The sequence below is a fragment of the Psammomys obesus genome, unplaced genomic scaffold (assembly GCF_907164565.1).
Source record: "Psammomys obesus unplaced genomic scaffold, mPsaObe1.curated_primary_1811, whole genome shotgun sequence".
Taxonomy (NCBI): domain Eukaryota; kingdom Metazoa; phylum Chordata; class Mammalia; order Rodentia; family Muridae; genus Psammomys; species Psammomys obesus.
In genome coordinates, this window is record NW_026596120.1 from 5,370,242 (window position 1) to 5,391,551 (window position 21,310).

General features: G+C 41.5%; 1 protein-coding gene across 1 annotated transcript in view; it reads left to right on the forward strand.

The window, feature by feature from the left end:
* The window catches only part of Slc9a9 (solute carrier family 9 member A9), a 505,533-nt gene that overhangs the window by 318,073 nt on the left and 166,150 nt on the right, over positions 1-21,310 (forward strand). The window contains exon 11 of the mRNA XM_055629498.1: positions 12,396-12,549. Within this exon, the coding sequence (XP_055485473.1) occupies positions 12,396-12,549 (154 nt within the window). The remainder of the gene's footprint in view (positions 1-12,395; positions 12,550-21,310) is intronic.

Here is a 21,310-nt window from a genome sequence, read left to right on the forward strand (position 1 = left end):
AAGGAAGGAAGGAAGGAAGGAAGGAAGGAAGGAAGGAAGGAAGGAAGAAAACAAAACACCGAAACCAATAAACTTTAACAAATGTTCTTGCATGTCTGCCTGAGGGATTGAAAATCCTTCAATAAAGTATGGAACATCAGTGAGTGCTGTGATGGCCCAGGTGACTATTTTGTAAATAGAGGGAAATACTGAGTCACAGACAGAGCAGCTGCCAGGAGGCTCTTCCTCCTCTTACCAGGAATCAGCTACAGCTCTGGACTTTGGAATAGATTCCTGGCAGAGCCTTTGGCAGACTGGGAGGCAGAGCAAGAAGTCTTGCCTTGCTACAGAAGTTTGGTCAGTGTGTGAAACCCTAGCTGGCCAGTATTTGAACTTTCTCAATATATCAAAGCTAATACCACACAATTTTGAATTAGTAAATGACCCTATGGGGTTGTTCATCACAAGGCGTTTGTAAATGCAAACTGCTTCTTGTTCATTTGCATATATAACTTATTTGTATCAATTCTATTGGTTTCTTTCCAGCTCTGCCTATAGAACCCGAGGCAGATATTACAAGGGATTTGTGCCGGCACACAGAGACTAATTTTTTTAAATTGGTTTGCTTATGTTAATAGTTTCCTACGGTTTTGTCTACTCCATGTTCTAAACCAGCAAACAATTAGTAAGTAAACTTAAGTAGGAAATAGTGTAGAATTACTTAGTCTACTTGTTTGCCTCAGTGGACAGGTTAATTCGATTAAAAGTATCAATAAAATATTTGTCCACTATGGACATCTTGAAACCCCAAGTGTACATGAAAGTTCTAGAACTGAGTGGCTAAATTGTTCATGTCCCTGTATCCTTCTAAGACAACATTCCTGGAACACAGGGAGCGGTGACATTCTGGCTTATAATTTTTCATTATTGCCTATGCTGGGGTCTCACATGCTTTTGTTGGTTGCATTATCTCAAAAGATAAGTGAGTCTGGTCATTTCAAGATCCTGTCACCTTCTCACACTCTGTAAATGCCAAAAGGATCTCCATTTTACGTGGGTCAACTTGTGTATTTTTTTCATATACAAACTGCTACTTTTGAGTTTCAACCTTGCGGTTGCTATAGTGCTTCCAGTTATAGGCCTGCCCAGGAATACCCAAGACACCCGTGAAGGTTTCTAGACCTTGCCAAATATTCACTTGGGGAACGTTGCCCCAGCTGGGAACTTCTGTTCTAGATGGAAAGTTTTGAGTTCTCCTCTTGAGCACAGCCTGGCCAAGAGGTGACTGGCTTACAGAATAGTGCCTCTCGTTGGGACCCCTCTGACGGAGTTTCAGCGGGCAGTGAGGATCGGCCTAAGGAATACAACTGCATCTGTCTTCACTACATAAAAAATAAATTTTCAAAGCTAGAGGCAGCTCTGAATGTTGACTTCAGAGCTGTGGCAGAGCTAATCCCATCCCCAATTACCCTTCCTGCTGCCCAGGGCCTCCAAAAGCAAACTCCATTCCCGATAAAAATATATTGCTGTTACGTTACATTCCTTCTCTGCAGCCTTGAGTTTTAGTAATGCAAGTTCATGGGGAGATGAAGGAAAGAAAGTTCTGCTTGCCTAATACAAACTTGGTTTCTAGAAGGACTCAATTTATTTCTGAATGTAGATGATTTTTTTCCTCTGCAAACAATCTGTTGGCTTCCCTTCCCTGTGATAAAATGATGTTGAATTGAAAATGGAGCCACAAGGTTGCATGCTTCCAGAAAGTGTATTTTGAAAGCAGACTGACATTTTTGCTGAAAGTAGTTACCCTATGCAAGGTCATCAGACTTTGGTTTAGACTTTAGTGTAAAAGCTATACATAATTCAATTGTAGACCCGTCGTGGGCTTTGATTTACCAGACTAATAATAAGAATGTATTAGAGCTTTGAAACCAACCGCCTCACAGCAGTTAGAGTGTGGGGGTGGGGCTGTTTACACCAGCTTTTATTGCAAATGGAAAGCCAGGAAGCAGAAAGACTCCTCTAAAGGACAATTCTTTGAAAGGACAGATCAGTTTCTCAGGCACATTTCTGTATCCCACTTCCCCTTCTCCTCATTTCCTTTTGGGTTCCAGTAACACTTTCAAATGCAAAAATGACCTTTCCTTCCTCCATTCATTCAGACATTCAGCACAAGGTAAGCTTGAGGTGTGCTCACTCTCAATGGTGAGAGGCACCATTCCTACACCAGGGATGTCACAGCAACCAGGGCAGCTGTCCCCAACCTCGCTTTTAGTCAAAGAAGATGATAGATAGATAGATAGATAGATAGATAGATAGATAGATAGATAGATAGATAGTATTTCAGATTTCTACACACACACACACACACACACACACACACACACATACACACACACACAAAAGCCTGGGTAAAGATGGAGGCACTGTGACCAAGTGGTCAAGCAGGCTTTCTGCCCTGAGATAAGGAGGAGTGACAGGGCAACTGTCTGGGAAAGGTAGTGTAGTAGGGAAGGGTAGCCTGGGAGAGGCCGGGCAGCTGAAGGAAAGAGTGAATACAAAGGCCAAGAAGCAAAACCAAGTATGGTTTACAGTAAACTTTACTTTCCCGTACTTTTAAAACCTCACAGTACCCTCTCCCCCTTCACTCTCTAGTAAGAGGATTCCAACCACCACTGAACTATGGACGCTTTCATCTAAGCATCTGTCCATTCCACCTCTCCACTTGGGAGACTAATCACCCTCTCACATGGCTGTAATACAAGCCTTGGTCACCGGTTTCCCCACTCCCAACTTTGCCAACACACTCCTCCCATAGTTCTCCCTAACTACTCTAAGTGCTCAGGAAGCAGCGTATTCCTGGCTGGCTGCCCCACATGCCCTCATCTGACCCACCAACAAAGACGGAAGTTTTACCATGCCAGGACCTACCCACACTCCCATCCCAGTGAGCATGCTTGGCCTGCTCTCTGGATTAAGGCATCAGACCCATCAGCCTCCTGTTTTCAGACTAGAAACCTGGGTTCCACAGAGCAGCAGGGGTTCGTCTTTTAATCATTGATCAGATGAAATCACTTTTTTGTGCAAGACCTTCCTAGAGTTCGTAACTAACCCGGATGAGCCTTTAAGTCAAGCGCTGCCCCTCATTTGCTACTCAACTCTGTATGCTGAAGGAGCTGAAAAATTGAGTAGTCACACCTGAATATTACCATCTTCTGTCTAGGAAGTCTGAAGCCCATGCTGTTGTTCTCTTTCAGAGCATTGCTGAACTACACATCCACAACACTGTGGGGAATCCGAGAACTACTTTTAAAAGATGTAATTCTAACCTTTTGAGAGATCAGGAGTTAGGAGAAAAGAACATACCACATCCACTATTGATTCATCCCGATTCTGATTTAGTAATACAAATGGTACAATCAGTGTGTTGTATAGGATTTCAAAGAGAGAGCAATGCAACCAGAGGATTCCAGAAACTCCTGAGAGTGAATGGTGGGCCCAAACATATTTCAAATGCGTGACTACCAGAGGAGCCCAAAGGAAATGCAGATTTCTGGACATGACGCATAAGTGGGTTCCTGGCATAATCAAGAATCTTCCATAAGCAAGAATGCTTACTTGCTTGTGGAGTCTCAATGTAGAGCAGACAAAGAGAGATAGGGTGGGGTTTTGATTGACAGATTTCTATGAACTATGGGAAGCTGCGCACTGAGCTGAATTACAACCTCATCATAAACTAGGAGTAGGGGAACTTTCTGGAGAAGCATGGAGGAGAACGTGGAGTTCGTGAGGCACAAACTGGACTTTCAGCTGGTATAGGTAGAGTTGAGGTGAGGCGATGGCCTTAGGCCACCATGACCAGTGGCCTGAGCTATCACCTGATTCATGGCTACCTAATCTAAATCTCTTTTGAGTCCCTGGCATGAATGATAGTACATGAGTTTAAGTTCTGTAAGATTTGGATGTGCATGTTAGTTGACAACCACAAGTGAAACCTTTAAAATGTGCATTTAGAAATGAGTTAACAGAGGCTGGAGAGATGGCTCAATGGTTAAGAGCACTGTCTGCTCTTCCAGAAGACCTGGGTTTGGTTCCCAGCACCCATATGGCAGTTCATAGCTGCCTATAACTCCAGTTCTAGGGGAACCGATGTCTTTTTCTGGCCTCTGTGGGCACTAGGCACGCTCATGGTACACAGACATACACCATGTGGTAAACAGATATACTTCCAGGCAAAATACCCATACACCTAGACTAATAAATAAATATGTTTAAAAAGGAAATGAGATAACACAGATGAAGCAACCTACTTAGACATCAGAGGTAGTCCTAAGAGCAGATTCCAGAACCCTTGAACCCCAACTTAAGGCCTTCTGTGATTAAATAATAAAAAGGCTGACACTGGGCTTTCAGAAAATTATTCAACAATTACAGCAAACCATGAGGCAATCATCATTTTCTGTATGTCATCTGGATGCAGGAGAGATCAGAAAATTTGTCCAGGCATTGACTTGCTCAATAAGTATTCACCGAGCATTGATTATGTCCCTGGTCTTGCTCTAGGTGTGGCTGGCAAACAGAGCATGAGAATGATAAGCATTGTATGGAAGATCTGAGGAGAACTGGACTGAGCTAGGAATAGAAGGCAGCTTGTCCCGAGCTCAGACCTCAAGGGGGCTTCCCAGAGAAAGCAATGTCTTAGCTCAACTCTGAGGCATACATAGAATACAGCAATGTTTCACTGAAGTGGGGGTGGGCGTGGGCGGGGGGCTCAGGAGAAAGATCTCAGATAAAACCAGGTAATTCAGAGATGTTATACTCCAGTGACTTCAGACCCACACATGATACACATCTGTTGGCAATGGCCTTGAGTGGGCTGTCATGACCTCCATCGTTTCCTTTCATCAGTCTATCCTTTCAAGGCACCTGCTCTAACACACAATTTAACATGCCCTTTAAGGCACACCCTCCCAGTTTACCCTTTTAAGAGTTTATTTGAGGATCTCATACCTGGGCACATTACCTTAGCCTCGTTCCTACTGGCCTCTCCCTCCAACTTCTGTCTGTACTGTTCCAACCACCCTCTCTAGAATTTATGACCTCATCTTCTATAATCACCCCCACACACACACACACACACAAAACCTACTGATTCCAATTCGTGTTGCCCTGTGTGCACATGCTTAGGGCTGACCCCTTAGGACTGGGGTCTCATCCCTGAAAAAAAAAAAAAAAAAAAAAACCTGTTTCTTATTTCCTCATCAACCTCCGACTGCCTATAGCTCACCCTCTAGAGATGGAACCTTGTGAAATTTTCCTCCGTTCATGTTGGTTGACATGACAACCTGGTGAGATCTTTGTAGTCGGCCATATCATTGAGAGTTCATTGGAGCAGGGCCCCTATCATGTCCTGAAGATAGGATCTCACAGCAGTCATCTGGGACTCCAGGCTCTTACAACCTTTGTGTCCCTTCCTCTGAGAAGTTCTCTGGGATGTAACTATAAGGCTGGGTTTATTAATGTACCACTTGGTCTGGGCACCCCGTGGTCACTCTACATTTTGACCAGTTGCAAAGCTCTTTAGGGGTCTCTGTCTGGTGCAAAAAGAAGCTTCCTCAAAGGAATGCGACAGCCACATCTATCTGGGTGTAAGGATGAGTATTTGGAAAAATTTAGAAGGCAGCTCTATTACTTTAGTAAAAGGGTAGTAATAGGGTCTCCTCTGGGGCCTATGACCTCTCCAGCCATATGTTCTTGACTAGATTTATAGTATCGGGCACAGATTCCCTCTAATTCACTGAGCTTTAGGTCAAATTAGATAACGGTTTCCCTCAAGATACAAATGCCACTATTCCGCTACTGAGAATATCTTCTTGGCCCACTGTTGCTGTGATTCTTAGGCTTTGTAGCTGGGAAGGACTGTTGATATCCTTTCTTCCTTGCATAAAAATCTCTAGGTCAATACCAGCATGATTTTTCCAGGTCTTGTAGTGTCTTTAGCACTAGAGTATTATCTTCATATTCTGGAAAGTAACCGAAAACAATTTTGATAGTCTATGTTGTTGGAGGGAGTCTCTTGGACCACACTGAACATCACCTTGAAGTTAGGTATTCCTTGCCTGGCTCTGAGGTTTTGTTAGATAGCCTATGGCCCCATGGGGGAACATTATCCCACCATAATGGGTAACTTCATTAAAACCATATGTATTTAGAGACTGGGAAGGTGGTTATTAACATTAGCTGCTCTTCCAGAGGATCTTGGTTCAATTTCTAGCACCTATATTGGGGCTCACAACTATCTGTAAAGCCACTTCCGGGATATCTGATGCCCTCTCTGGCCTCTACAGGTGCTAGGCATTCATGTGGAACACAGATGCATGTATTGGCAAAATATCCCTACACATAAAGTAAAAATAAATAAAATAATTATTTTTAAAAACTAAGTGCATATGTATTCATCTCTCCCGCAACCCCTGTGCGTGAATCGTGAATGTGTGTGTGTGCGTGTGTGTGTGTGTGTGTGTAAGGTTAGAAAATGAAAGTTTCCCTGTGGCTGTTTACAAATATCCTTAGTGTTATTTTCCCTCCTCCCTCCCTCTCCATATTGTAAGATAGTCATGTTTCTAGGACTAAGTCCCTTAGGGAAGTTGAACCTTCCTTCATGCATTCCCATTCTGTGTTTTGGCTAAAGCTAGGCACATAATGGGTGCTCAGGAACTATTTACAGGTTTGCATTATTGCTTTGCACCTTAAATAAGAATGCCTAAACAGATATTTATGTTCCCTTGGTTTAAAGGTAGCGATATATATATCTAACCTGTACCCATTTGCAGCGCCTTTGCAAATGTGTAATTGATTAAATGCTTCACTTTTGCTCTTTAAAGATAAACAGGAAACTGCACATTTTCTGCGGCAGGGGTCCTTGCTGGAAATCTTTTCTTGGCTCAATAATGCTCTATTGTTATGAGCAGAACATCAATATAATTAACATAAGAAGCCCTTAGAGGCCAATTTTAAATGAAACCACATTTAATTGTAGGTATTTCCTTTATTCCCCAAGATGATGATAACTTTCCAATTGGGCATATAAAAGGTGTCAACATCCCTACAAAGTCAATCTTTTTAAAGCAAAATTATATAGTCTACCAATTCCCAGAATTACTTTGACTAGTTGACCGAAACAAAGAGAAGAAGAAAGGTAAGCCAAGGGGTCCAAGTACCCAGAAAATGAAATCAAATCCAAGTTTTGATGTCAATTTTTTGTCTTTCCAAGCAAAACTGCGTATGTTTTTTGGAAATAATGTTTTGCTACAACAAAAATCCCAAGATCAATATCAATTTTTTTAAAAATTTTTATATCTTAGTATTTTTCCAGGAGCCTGCAGGATTTTTTTTTCCAAATTCTAAAATCCTCCATGGCCTAAATCCATGGTGTTAAAAAGATAGGATCAGCAGGCGTAGAACTCCATATATGGGACAATTGATATATAGGCATTAATCAAAGCAATGAATGGCCATTGATTTGACATTTTCCCAGGCTCTAGATGTGTGAGGAAGAACTTTTAGAGTCATGAGGAACAAACAGGACAGGACAGCACTTCATCTTCTGGAGCTCGGAGTCAGCTTCACTTTGTCCAATCAGCAAGCTCAGCATCCTCAATAATTGCTCTTGCTGTTGCCAAACCATCTCACCTGTGGCAAGGGTCACGTGGAATGATATGACCAGGGCAAGGCATGGAAAGTCTTTTCTCCAAAGACCCCTCACCTCTGAAGTTCCCTTGGTACTTGGTGCCCATCCACTCAGAGTCATCCCCTCACGATGTCTTGAGATTGGACATAATAAACATTTCCCAACCTGCCACAAGGTCATGGCTATGCTTTTCTGGCTCCCCACCCCCAAGAAATCTCTACATTGCCTTAAATATGAATATGGATTTTAATATGATTTCCCATATTAAAGTTTCATATAGACCAATATGAAGATTAACAGATATGTTTCCATATGCGTGTATTTAAAAAGCATTGAGGGATCAGGAGGGGTTTTGTTTTGTCTTATTTCATTTCTTGAGACAGGGTCTTACTGTTGCAACCCATACTGGCTTCCAATTTGATGTCCTTCCGCTGTAGCCTCCTGAGTACTGGGGTTATACATGTTTACCACCAAACCTGCCACTGTTTTGAGTACATGTTTAAGTTAAGGACTGCTTTCATATAATTTGGTTAAGAACACAGCGATGCCAGTTTGGCATAATAACCATACTTGATTAAACATGTTTAAGCAGGTTACTAACTGCTTACCTTGCCCTTGGTATCTAAGACAGATGAGCTTGCAATAAGCAAGATACAGAATTTTAAAATTTGTATTCTATTTTCTACCATTCCTTATAAAAGCTCAAAAGTGAAAGAGCTACAAATATATATAGTGGAAAACAAATAGCAAATATTAATCGTGGTTTAATATTTCAAACTTCTACTGTCCCCTCATGTGCGAAATGCTGTTTAACTGACATCCCTAGCAAGCTTGAGGGGGAAGAGAAAAATGGAATGATAACTGCTTCTCTCCAGGACTGCACTGCGATCAAACAACCTTGACCTATAAATCCTGCCCTCGGATAATGGGAGTCTGTTTCCTTGCATTCCTACTCACTAATGACTAATGTTTGTGTATCCTGGAGAGAGCATTATTCAAATTGTCCCAGCATTAGGGCTTCTTGCTGCCCTCACCACCTTGTGCACAGCTGAGTTGTGCTAGCTTGAACACCTCGGGGGCGGGGGTGGGAGGGCGGTGCTGAGCACAGCCATTCTAGCGTCCAGAAATTCTGATATAAAGGAATGTTTTTATTAATGTGTACTTCAAATGTTATCCTCCCTCTCTTCAGGCCATTTCCTTGTCTACATGGAGATTCTGAATAATTTCCTTCCTCCATTACACTATTCCTTGGAGGTATTTTATAATCAGAGTACATGTTCCTTTCTCTTTCAGAGGCCTTTTTGTTTCAGGCAAAATGTGTTCCATCTCCCCGGCCCGATCCTCTGTCTCTCCTGTCATACTGCTTGTCTCTTGTACATTCTCAACACGGACAGAACAAAAAGAAGCAGCAGAACCTAAGTTCTGGAGCATGGTCTGGCTATGATGTTCTTCATCCTATCCAGCATCTGGCTTGTGTTTGTGTGTTTTGTTCTCAATCATTTGAAAGTATGATAACAATTTGGAATCCCAAGTTATAACATGCTGTTTGTCCTCTGGCACAACCACAGCCATGGCAGTCTTGATGCCACAGAACCTGTGACTGCTTCTGTGAAACCCTCATTCGATCAGGCTTGTTAACATTATCTCATAGAAAGATTAAGACGGGGAGGGTCATTAGACACTCCCCTGACATGCCGGCTACTTCTACACGTGTAGCTGCAAATAGTCCTACTTCAATCGCATATCTCTGGAGCGCTAGAGAACACAGGAGATATAAGGTTGGCTGAGGAGGAAATCCATCCACGTGCCCCCTTTTCAATAATATAGCTGTTGAAACCCAGGTTTCTGGAAGTAATCCCAGTTAAACCCATTGGTTCACCAAGCTTAAACTCATTGGTTCACCAAGCTGGTGTCGATGGAATTTTTCCCCCGGTCTATTGGCGATACCCTTTCTGGAGTGAAAAAAGACATTTGTTCATATTTCCCCTGAAGAAGTAACAGAGTATTGTACGTTGGTCTGGTGAGGTGTGTATTCAGATGCTGATTTCTGTGCCCTAAAGTCTGATTGTGGCCATTCTTATGTTCATTGATGTATGTTATGTAAACATTGTTCCCTAATTATCTCTGCTTGGTTAATAAAGAAGCCGAGCAGCCAATTACTGGGCAGAGGAAATAGGAAGGCAGGACTTCCGTTGCAAGTCTTGGGATCTTAGGTAGGGAACACGAGGTAAAGAAGAAGAGATCGAAGAAAGGAGAGGTAGAGAAAGGATGCAGCCATGAGGCCTGACTTGATGGAGCAGAAGCAACCCAGAACAGACAAATATGTCAAGTAAGATGGGGCCTGTTGCTGGGAAGTAACCAGACTAGCATAGCAAGTTAGGACAAATCATTTCTCCCCAGTTACAGAGTCTCAGCTTATTAATAAATCTAGTTAAGTCTCAGTGTTATTTATGTGGGAGCTAGAACAGGTAAATAGAAACCCACCAAATTACAACATATCTTTTCAACAAAGTAGACCTCATAGCGCTACAGAAAATATAAAAACTGGACCACTGAAATTATATGTATCTGATTTAAAACTTCCTATAAAATAGCTGAGGCACTAACTCTTTAACTTATGCTTGCTGCCATTATGAACCACTCTCTTCCTCCTCCACAGTGTGTTAAGGACCACAGGGCTCAGCAAGTCTCAGGTCACCGGGGAGACTCCTGCTTTTGCTGCTTGCACTTTATTTACTCCCCGTCAAAGTCTGCATTTCTATTTTTATTAGTATCATCAACACTTTGAAGTTCTGGCCTTTCGCCTTGTAATATTTCCTGTGTTTACTGCAGACTCATAACTGTACAACATACAATTAGCATTTTTTTTTTTTTACCATAGAACAAAAGGTAAAACAAGAAAAAAAGCGGGCTCCAATAAGTTAGTTTCAGTAACAGAGTTTGTGAGAGTATGCAACTTCTAGCATGGTTTAAGTGTTGGTTAATTGGTTATTGATTTTCAGTGACCATGATTTTCCTTCTTATCAGACACATTTGATTTGGGGAAAAAAAACAGAAGTGTGCTCAAGAAGGTTTCTTTGTAGACAAACACATATAAATCTAAAGTTTTATGGAAAAACAAGAAAAATAGAAAGCTATGATTTTGAAAACAAAAAGTAAGCCAGAAAAAATGACTGTGCCTAAAGTAAAATCCCACTATGTACTTAGAGCAATCATGACGGCGTGCTACGAGAATGCACACAGATAAATGGACTAAATGGAGAACTCAGAGGCAGACTCACACAATCCAGGCAGCTGATTTTAGACAGCGGTTAAAAATATATATAAGAAAAACAGTTGATGAGAAAAGTAGATGTCACCAGGGCAAATGATAACTACAACCCAAGCCTACAAGCCTCTCACTTGATAAGAAAACTGCCTCAGGATGATTACAGGCTTAAAGGTAAAACTTATAGAAGATAATCTTTGGGAACTAGGTTGATGTAAAGCGTTCTTGTTCTTAGAATTGACTCCAAAAGTACGTTTCACTTGAAATTGGTAAGTTTGATTTCATCAAACCTAAAAAGGTTGTTCTATGACATCTCAAAGATGAGAAAAAGAAGCTGCAGAGTAGAAGAAAATATTTTCAAAACATCACATATAACAAAGGCCTATTATGGACCATGTATAATGAACTCAACACACAGCAATTGGAAACTCCAACGGTGCAATTAAAAAGTGGGAAAAAAAAACAACACAAAGCTATTTCATGTAGCAAAGTATACAGATAACAAAGTAAAAATATCCAATGTTCTTAGCCATTAAGAAAATTCAAGCTATAATAAATTACCATTCCGTACCTATCACAATGGATTAAACTAAAAAAAAAAAAAAAAAAAAAAAAGTGATGCCACAAAATATGTCAAGGATACAGAAAATTTAGACGATTTTTATGTTGCTAGTTGGAATGTAAAAATGATAATTTCCTTAAAATAAAACATGCAGAGACTTCACCCCTCTGATCATGTTCTGGAGCATTATCTCAGAGAAAGGAAAACATACGTGGCAATTTTAACTGCCTTAATTCAATCTCTAGTAACTGGGAAAATGTAGATGTCCTTCGACAAGGGAGTAACTGAACAACCAACCTATGGAACAGCTCTAGACCAGGAATTAAGAGTCAAGGATGGAGACAAAGAGACCCCTGATCAAGTCCTCAAACTTAATGTCTGGAGAATTATGATGGACAGACACAGAGACAAAGTGATTCCACGGGGCCCATCGCTTCATGCAGTGTAAACATAAAAACAACTGTAAAGTGACATAGAAATGGAGAACAGAGTACTAGTGACAGTGAGTTAAGGAGTGTGTGTGTGTGTGTGTGTGTGTGTGTGTGTGTGTGTGTGTGTATGTGTGTGTGTAGACATCAGTGAGATTATAAAAGAACAGCAAGTGAGACTCCTAGTTTATCGGAGGATATGTTCTGTGTCTTAACAGTATAGATAGACATCAATATTCTGGCTAAGCTGTCACACTGTTTCGTTGCAAGATGTTATCATTGGCAGAGACTGAAGAAAAGTATTTCTGTGTATTATTTGTCAGAACTCCATGCAAATCTACAATCGCCTCTGAATAAAAATTTTGGTTAATAAAGAAATCACATTTAGCAAGCTGTAACGATAGATATGGCAAAAGGAGAATGAATTAGTCTTGGTATTAATTCCCCTCCTCCCCCGGGTTCCTCTGCAAGGTTTGCGAGGCGCCATTGCCTTTGCCCTGGCCATCCGCAACACGGAATCTCAGCCCAAGCAGATGATGTTCACCACCACGCTGCTCCTCGTGTTCTTCACCGTCTGGGTGTTCGGAGGAGGGACCACCCCCATGCTCACGTGGCTTCAGATCAGGTGAGTGGCCCTTACTAGAACTAGCTCGTCACTGAGAAGCGCGCCCGGCCTCTTCCATTTCTGGTAAAGCCGACTTTGTCGGGACTGCAATAGTGGGTTTACCCACACTGTCCCCACAGTCCGGACGACCTTCAGTCACAGGTGAAGCAGCGCGACCTGCATTCGCTGAGCTGACTTTTTCAACAGTCTGTTTTCAAGCTGTCCTACACACACATTTAGTCACCTGTGACTTCCTTCTTCCATTGGACGGTATTAGAGTGCAGCGTGATCCACTAGGAAACTTATGAAAACAAGACAGAACTCTTGTCCTTACGATACTCACAGTCTAGTAAGATTGTCAAAGAAAAAAAAAAAAAAGCAAAACTAACCAGAAAGCAGATTTGCTTTATTTCTAACTGCTCCTGGCACTAGCCCTCAAGACGGGAGAAAGTGTTTAACACATATTTGGTGAGGGAGCCGTATGTTTTTCAAAGGGAGACAGCGGCTATATACTTCCTCACCAAAAAGGAAGCCAAGGTTCCAGTCAGAAGCCGTCGTCTAATAAGCCAGCGGTGCCTGCAGCTGGAGGCTACAAATCTGGATGGTAGGGGAAGCAGACAATTAGATAAAAGTGGATGGCTGGTGTCACTTTGGAAAATGGATAAATCTATTGCAAAGTGGTTTTGTCTTTATTTAAATGTTTTGGTGACCCAGGTCCTCGTTTTCATTTCCCAGAAGGCAACGGATTAAGCAAACATTTATTTCTCACATCCATACATCATAATGATCCTCCCCAGTCCCTACTCATTCTCTACGACAAATTCATGCCCACCGCGTCTGATAGAAAAAGATCCTTCTACCGACAAAAGATTTCCAAGAAGTTTCTTATTAACAGGGACTGCGGTTTCAGCACCTTTGTGTGGCATGTCCGTTACAATAAGAATGAATAAATAATTCATGAAAAGGTAAATGACTATAACTATAAATACAAATGTCTTTGTTAAGCGTTTGCAAGGATTTTTCTACCCATTTGGCAAAGAAATCGCAAAAAGCAAGCCTCAAACTTTTAGTATAAGTAGGCTTATGTGTAAACTAGGCCAAGTGGCTGTGTATTAAGCCAAATTTCAGGGTAAAAGACCCTGTGAAATACTGTGAATATTACTAAACACACAAAAGTGCTTTGACTGAAGGTGAACAGTGAGTGCTTTGAAATGTTCCTTGAATTATTTTCCAGCCATATAAATGTGGCCTGCAATTTCTTTCACAGTGGTGGATACCTGAGGGCTCCTATGGATGAGTACACACACAGCATTTAAACTCTCAAGAGTTGGGTCCCCTGCAAATCGTTAGTAAGACAGTGGTGTGTTCAGATTTCTGGAAAATAAAATTCAGTAGGTTGGATCCCTGCATGGAAAAATGAGGGCTTAGAAGGCAGAACTTGAAGGAAGTGAATTCCCACCGAGGCATCAAATATGCTAGCCAAATATTCTATGGAGGGCATGAGGAAGAGTTGTCAAAATGTCCCTTAAGTAATCAAACATAATCTTCTATGATTTCTTTCCTCACTCTCAAGTCGTCCCGGATTTGGTAACGTGTTTTGTTTAGCTAGCTCTTCTACCGTGCTTTCCAGTGCTATCAGCTGACTTCCCATGGGTGTTGTAACTTCCATGGCCTCTGATGTCCGGTTCACTGGAAAGAAAGAGGCAACAGTGGATTTTTAGGCGAACTAGAGAAATTATGCAGATGGCAAGACAAGGTTGATAAAGAGTGTGGTGTCAAGCACAGTATCCCAGATAAGGTGCTTGGAGGCCAACCTCCCAAGAGTGCCACATGGGGTCAATTCATGGAGCCACCCTAAGCAGGAGATGAGTCCGAAGGGCCCAGGTGATTCAGCACCAGCTCTGGCCACTTTCCAGGAAGGGGGGACGCATTGATAGGATCATGACATAAAGTAACATGGGTTTTGTCACACGGAAAGGGTGGTGTTCTTGGCTGAAAACCTGAAATCAGGGCAGAAACCTCAGAAAGCCATCCTAAGAAAATCCAAAGGAGACTGCTGAAGGGCATAGACCCAGAAATGTTCAGAAAGTTAACTCAGGCAGATGGATCCAAGGCCAGGACAGTAAAAGAGTACATATGCAAATACCCAGATGTGTAACGTCAGTTGCCTTCAACTGTGTTGTAGGGATCTTGTCTTGTCGTAGGCTCCACTCTCCTATCCTGGTGTGTGAGTTTGCTAAGGAAATCAGCAAATTCATCCCAGCTTTTAACCTTAACCCCACAGCTGCTGGTCCCCTGCACTGTGTTTAGCTGGGCCTGCTTTCTCACAGGGCGGGGCCACATTTACCAGCATTCACGTTAGACCCTTCCCTCAGAGCCACCTGTAAGTTGCAGCTTTGATAAAATGACACAAATGAGGAAAAGCTGAGGGAGGGAATGCAAATGCTGTCTCCCCCAAAAGCCCACATTCTTGCTAGACTACGATTTGTTTATATTTTACAAGGCCTTTCCTTCTTAGGTTTACAGTTTCTTTTCTTAAATTATTTGGAAAGTCCTTGAGTTACTTCTTTTTTTTTTTGAATTCCTATAGAATTTATCATTCAGTTACAAACTACCACAGTAGGAGATAGGGAAAATGTTTTCTGTCAGGTAACAATCAGTAGCAATAGCATCAGTTTCTCTTTGATAGACATGACTCAGACAGCAACGGTCGTGCCTTAGAGACAGAAAAGAAAACTCTCTGCTTCCGAGGCAAGCTCTTAAGTCTGGTTCTGGCCTTGGTGCAAACTTCTTGTCTTAAAGAAACTTAATTTCTTTTAAAAAAAATAGTAAAATATACTTAATTCAACAATTTTAAATAAATTGGATGTTTATTTTTATGTTCCTTCTTAAATTCTAAAGGAAAAGGATTTGCCCCATGTTATTTTGGAGGCTTAGATGTAAAAAGAAGACTCACTTCTTGACTAGAGTCCAGCTTTTCCCTCCTATGAGGTACATGAGCACCACAGTGAAGGCACCCAGTGCACAGTTTCTGAGGACCCTCTGCTGTTAGGCAGGAAACAGGAGAGTTGACAGGTCCCAAGCTTTGTCACACAGAGTCCAGGAAACGGGATCACCAACCTAGTCTTCACATATGCTTACAAATAAGCACCAAAACCCAAGATGCCCAGCTTTGTGGGAGGGGCACCTAGAATTAACTTTGGGGTGGTAATGCCACTCCTGGTTAGGGTGGGGCACCATGTGGAGCTAACAGGCATTCGGCAAACAGTGCAGGAGAATGAGCCCAGCCCACAGGGTGAGCCTTTGCCACACTTCCCGGATACAGGCACAGGGCCTGCCTTCTCATAAACTTACACTAAACCACAGTGGGAATCGCAGCTTTGCAAACAAATGTAGTGCAGAACTTGCCTCTCAGACAACACTGGAAGGCACCCTGGACAGAATGCTGGTGGCCCGTCATCATAAGCCATCTTTGACTGAATGAGCATTCTGTGTTCTGATGTATACTGCATCATAAAATCCAGGCAGAGAATCGCTGTCTCAGTCTCTAACCTATAAAAATAGAGGTGCAGATGGTAGCTACCACCTCTTAGCAGGGGTAAAGCCTGGCAATGTCACATCATTGTGGGGCTGCAGAACCACTGAACAGAAAGCCCATGCTCGCATTCTGCTCTCCCACCACTCCCCCACCTCTGCATACAGGAGCTCATTCTGAATGCCTGCAATCTACCTTGGTCTCTGGGGGGAAAGAGGTATACTTTCATAACAGTATGATATAACTTTCCTAACAGCCCTGTTAAAAACAAGTACAGGAAGTTCCTGTCTGCAGGAAAGACTGGGCAGGCTCTCTTTTGTAGCAGTGATGCTCCATGCAGCCTCCCTCTGTCACCTCTGTCAACCCTGACTCAAAGTTCCTAAAGAAGTAACTCAAGCCTCCTCAGCCTCAACCTAGAACCAGAGGGATTACAGGGATGTTTCACCCTTCCCCACTCAAGCCATCCCATCCTCCCCTCCCCAAACCAGGGAAATAAAAATGAATCCAGCAGCCTGTGTCCACTACAGGGCAAGTAACTTCTAGATCGTTTGACTTCTCCAGTGTTGGTATTTTAATTGTATATTTAAAATTGAGTCTTGGGTTTTGACCCGAAGCCAGGCAAGAATGCTTCCCTTTATCATTTTTGCCCACTAGCTACAAACTTCTGTGATGAACAGTTATCTTTGGAGTGTACACAGAGATAGAGAATCCATATATATATAAATGCAAGGCTGAGTACAAGTGCTTGTGCACAGTTTCCTGTATTACTCAAGTGAGGAAACGCCAATTTAATACTGTGGAGGAATGCTTACAATAAGTCCTCTCACTATTTATCTATTTGGTTTCCTCCCTACTACCAAAGTTCACAAGCATGCCTGACAATTTCCTTCATGGGGAGATTAACGCAGTAAATAGTGGTGTGTGTGTGTGTGTGTGTGTGTGTGTGTGTGTGTGTGTGTGTGTAGTATATGTGTGCATGCACACGCACGGAGTTTGAAAGTGTGTGTCCTTCCCTGCCTCAGTCTCTTAGAAGCGTGAACTATGAGCTTCAGATTCAGCCTCTCAGTTCTTCAGTTTTCTTCTCTGTAAAATGAGGATGATAACAATACTAAGGCCTCTTTAGAATGCACGAGCATTAGGTTTCAGTGGACGTGGGATTTAAGGCATGCAACAGATGCCCAGCAAATACTCCTGTAAACTCAAAGGCTACCTACGTGCCTTTTCTCAGCCACATACTTATAGCTTATTGTGATATACACAATCACAGTGTTATTAAATTATATGCATTTGGGAAAGCCTTGCTTTCACGCAAAACAAAAAGAAATAGTCTCTGGAGAGTTTAGTTCATTTTGTACTGTAACTAGATTCATCAGTTTTAGAGACAACTCCTACTTATGCATTCAAAATGATAAACTTCATTAAAATCCTCACAAAACTATTACGGTTATCCAACAGCTCAAAAGGAGTCTTTCCAGTATTTCCATCTGCACATAATAATCCTTGTTTATGAATTTTTTAAATATTATTTGAAAAGTGATATTTGTGTCATTTCATCAATTTATATTTTGGGTTTGCCTTGCATTGATTTTAAACCAGCTTATACATTTTATATCAAGTTATCTCAATCAACAGACCTCAAAAATATGTTGTCTGGTGAAACATGGACAACCAGTTCATTCACCGAAATAGAATTATACTTTCTGCTCCTCACCCCTGGCTCCCTTTTGGAAATTATTTTCTGCTTTCTATAGATTCTTCAGTAATGATTTCTAAATCTATGCATTTATTGCTAACATCAATCTGCTTTGACATGTTAATTATAGATGTTGGATAACTATAGCAGTCTTCATGTTCCGCTGACCTAAAAGAACAGCATGTTTACAACTAGTGTTATAAGTTAGCCACTCCTAAATTCGCTCACCATCTGAGTGCTTTACTGTGCTGTGGGCATATATGCAGAATCTTCCCAGTTCTAGGGACAAGTTTTTCACCTCCAGCACCTCCGGCTGCCCTCCCTGAGCCCCACTCTGATTTATTTTCTCTGAACGTAAGCACCAGTGAGCTTCACCCATGCGTTCGTGCTGTTTACCGTACAGCTGCATTCTGTTCTGTGGAAGGGAATGTGTTTGACTGTTAGAAAGCACCAACCAAAACAGTCGCCTTCTTTTAAGTATCAGGCAAATATTTAGGTGAAATGGGAAGTTTAACGAAAGTGACTTAACTGCAGTTTGAGGAACTGGTTATTCAAGGGTGAGAAAAAGCCCCCAATCCTGGCTGAAACAGAGTATCCATGCTCATCCGCATGTCTCCCAGCAAATGCAACTCAAAGCACCTGAGTCAATGCAAGTAGCAGTTACATTAAGGTCCTAAAAGCAAGCAGTGGGAACCAGCCTGGAAGCCCATCAACAGAAGAACAGATAACGAAAACAGGGAATACACAACACGATGAGATTTTTATAAGGAAAATGAAATCATGGTATTTGCAGGAAAACAGATGCAACTGGGGTCATTATGTTAATCAAAGTTATTCAGAATTAGAACAAATACTGAAGTCCATCTCATATATAAACACTAGGTATGTGTGTGTGTTATGAAAGAAGAAGATCATAAGAGAGAAGGGAGAAGAAGAGAAACGGGGAGGAGGAGAGTGAAGTACTTGATATGAAAGGAGGTGAAAATGGGAGACCAGCAAGAGGAGGCCAGGAAGGACGGGAGAGTGGTGGGGAAGAGGGATGAATAAAAACAAAATATTTCACATGTGTTATACCTCACTTTAAAAATTAATAACCAAAAGGGAAAGAAAATGAAGCAAATGATAATAGATCGGGGAATAAACCAATTCTTGGGCCAGGAGTAAGGTTTTCCTCTTCCTCGTTTGCCTACTTGAGTCCCTTGGCTTGGGACCAAAGGCAGTCCAATGAATGGATTTATGCAACAAAGAAAAGGAAAAGAACTATGGGAGAGATTCTTTTGCTTCTGGTTCAAAGGAAAGGAAAGCAGTGAAACTGTAGGTCAGAAGAGTAGGGAAGGAAGGGGAAGAGCAAGGAAGGGAGGGAGGATGGGATGACGAGGAAGACAGGCAGACACCTCAAGAGTCCCTGGATTTGTGGCTCTTGTAGTTATTAATTTTTCTCCCTGATCTTAGACAACCATGATGTGGCAAATGACCATGGTACTAAAAAAAAATGAGAAGATACGTGAAATTCCCCCAAAAAGGGGTTGTGTCACTGTGACCATAAGGGAGAATAGTCCTGTTGCAATTTTTTTTTCTTCTGCTCCCCTCAGCAGTTATTCTGAGAGCAGGTACAATGCTATGGAAAAGCATGGGGAAAACACAAAAGTGTAGGGGCGCTACAGACTTTAATTCTTAGGGAGCCTAGGAGAGGCCTTGGGGGGTGGGGAGTTACAACATGTGAAGACAGTTGTGGCCAGAAGAGGCTCAAGCGGGTGGCTCTGTGAAGTTGGCATTAACTCTGGGCTTTCTCCCAAGCTGTGTGGGTTTAGCTAGCCCTAAATTACACTGCACAGCACTGAGATACAAACTGCCCAGTAGAGCCTGAGTCGGGCGGAACGCTGGGAAGTACATGTGTAAGGCAGTGCTGTAAAGGCTTTGAACCAGAACCAATATGGGGACCACAGGCGGTACAAGGCAGGCAAGAAATGGTGCCCTGGACCTATTCTTGCAGAATGCCTGAAAAATAATAAATATTTCGTAAGAGAATCTGATTCACGTAATATTAAGATTTTCTAAGATAAGCTCATGATCACTCAGTATAAGAAGAATTAGGGAATAATATGTCTCACAAATAAACACACGACAGATACCAACCTCAACACGACTCGGATGTTGGAATTTAAGAACTAATCCTTTAATGGAGTTATTATGGCCATGGCCTCCAGAAGTAAAAGCAAACACACACATACACACACACACACACACACACACACACACACACACACCACATAGACATACAAACCCATATACATACACACATATGAAAGCAGTATTAAACACAGCAGAAACTAATAAAAATAGCAACAGAAAAATAAAAAAAAAATGTGAAATGGAAATAAGTGAGGCTTTTCGAACCTGAAAGTAATGCTTAAACTAAACTATCCACTGGATTGGTTTAATGGCAAAATAAAAAAGTGGCAGATGAAGAATGCAGTAAATTTAAAGCTTCCTTAAAACAAAACAAAACAAAACATAGAAACCTTCTCATGTATACAAAAACAAGAGCAAGTTTTCACCAGCAGATTGGTTCTTGACGAATACATGCAAGGAATTTCTTAGATGGCAGAGAAACAACGAAGAAGGTGGGACAACAGAGACAAGGCAGGATATAGAAACAGCAGGCATTAGTATAGCATAAAAAGTAGACTTTTTCCTCTCCTGAGATCTTAAAAACCCTATATTGCTGACAGAAAAAAACTAACTTTATCCGAGATTTTCAAAAGAGATTTTCAAAAGGCCTGGGGAATGAAGTTTTCTGAAATCTACTTAAAGTAGTAAAAAAAGAAAATTATCCAAAATAGATTATAAAGAATTACATGTTTATATTCTAATTTCTAGATTTACTAAAAGATGTAAACAATCAAGTATATTTTAAAATCAAACTATTACTAAAGTGGAATACGAAATAAATTCAAACACCTCTTCCAAGAAAACAGTAAGACAGAAGAAGAACACAAAACAAAAGCTAAGTGATAAGATTATATATCTAAACCCAAACACATTAATTATGACATCAATTAGATAAACTAAATTGTCAGAATGAATAAAAACTGAGAATCAACTATGTGCTGCCAGTAACAGACATACTTGACTTATGACACAAGTGTGTTGTAGGTTGGCTAAGCGTTAGAAAAGCTTTATAATGCAAATACCTTGCACATAATAATCTCCTGAGCAAGAAAATTTCTCAGGTTAAAATAAAAGAGAATGTTACATAATAATGAATAGATCAGTTTACCCAGACAATACAGCTATATAAAATGAGCACACAAGTGACAGGTGACGGGTGACAGCATCGCTTTCTAAGACAGGGCAAGTCTGATGATCCCAAAAGAGAGATGACAAACCCACACTCAGAACTGAGGATCTCATAGCTCTGTCTCAGCAAATGACGAAACAAGAAAGCCAAAGAAAAGAGAGAGGGAGAGAGAGAGAGAAAGAAGGAAGAAAGAAAGAAGGAAAGGAAGGAAGGAAGGAAGGAAGGAAGGAAGGAAGGAAGGAAGGAAGGAAGG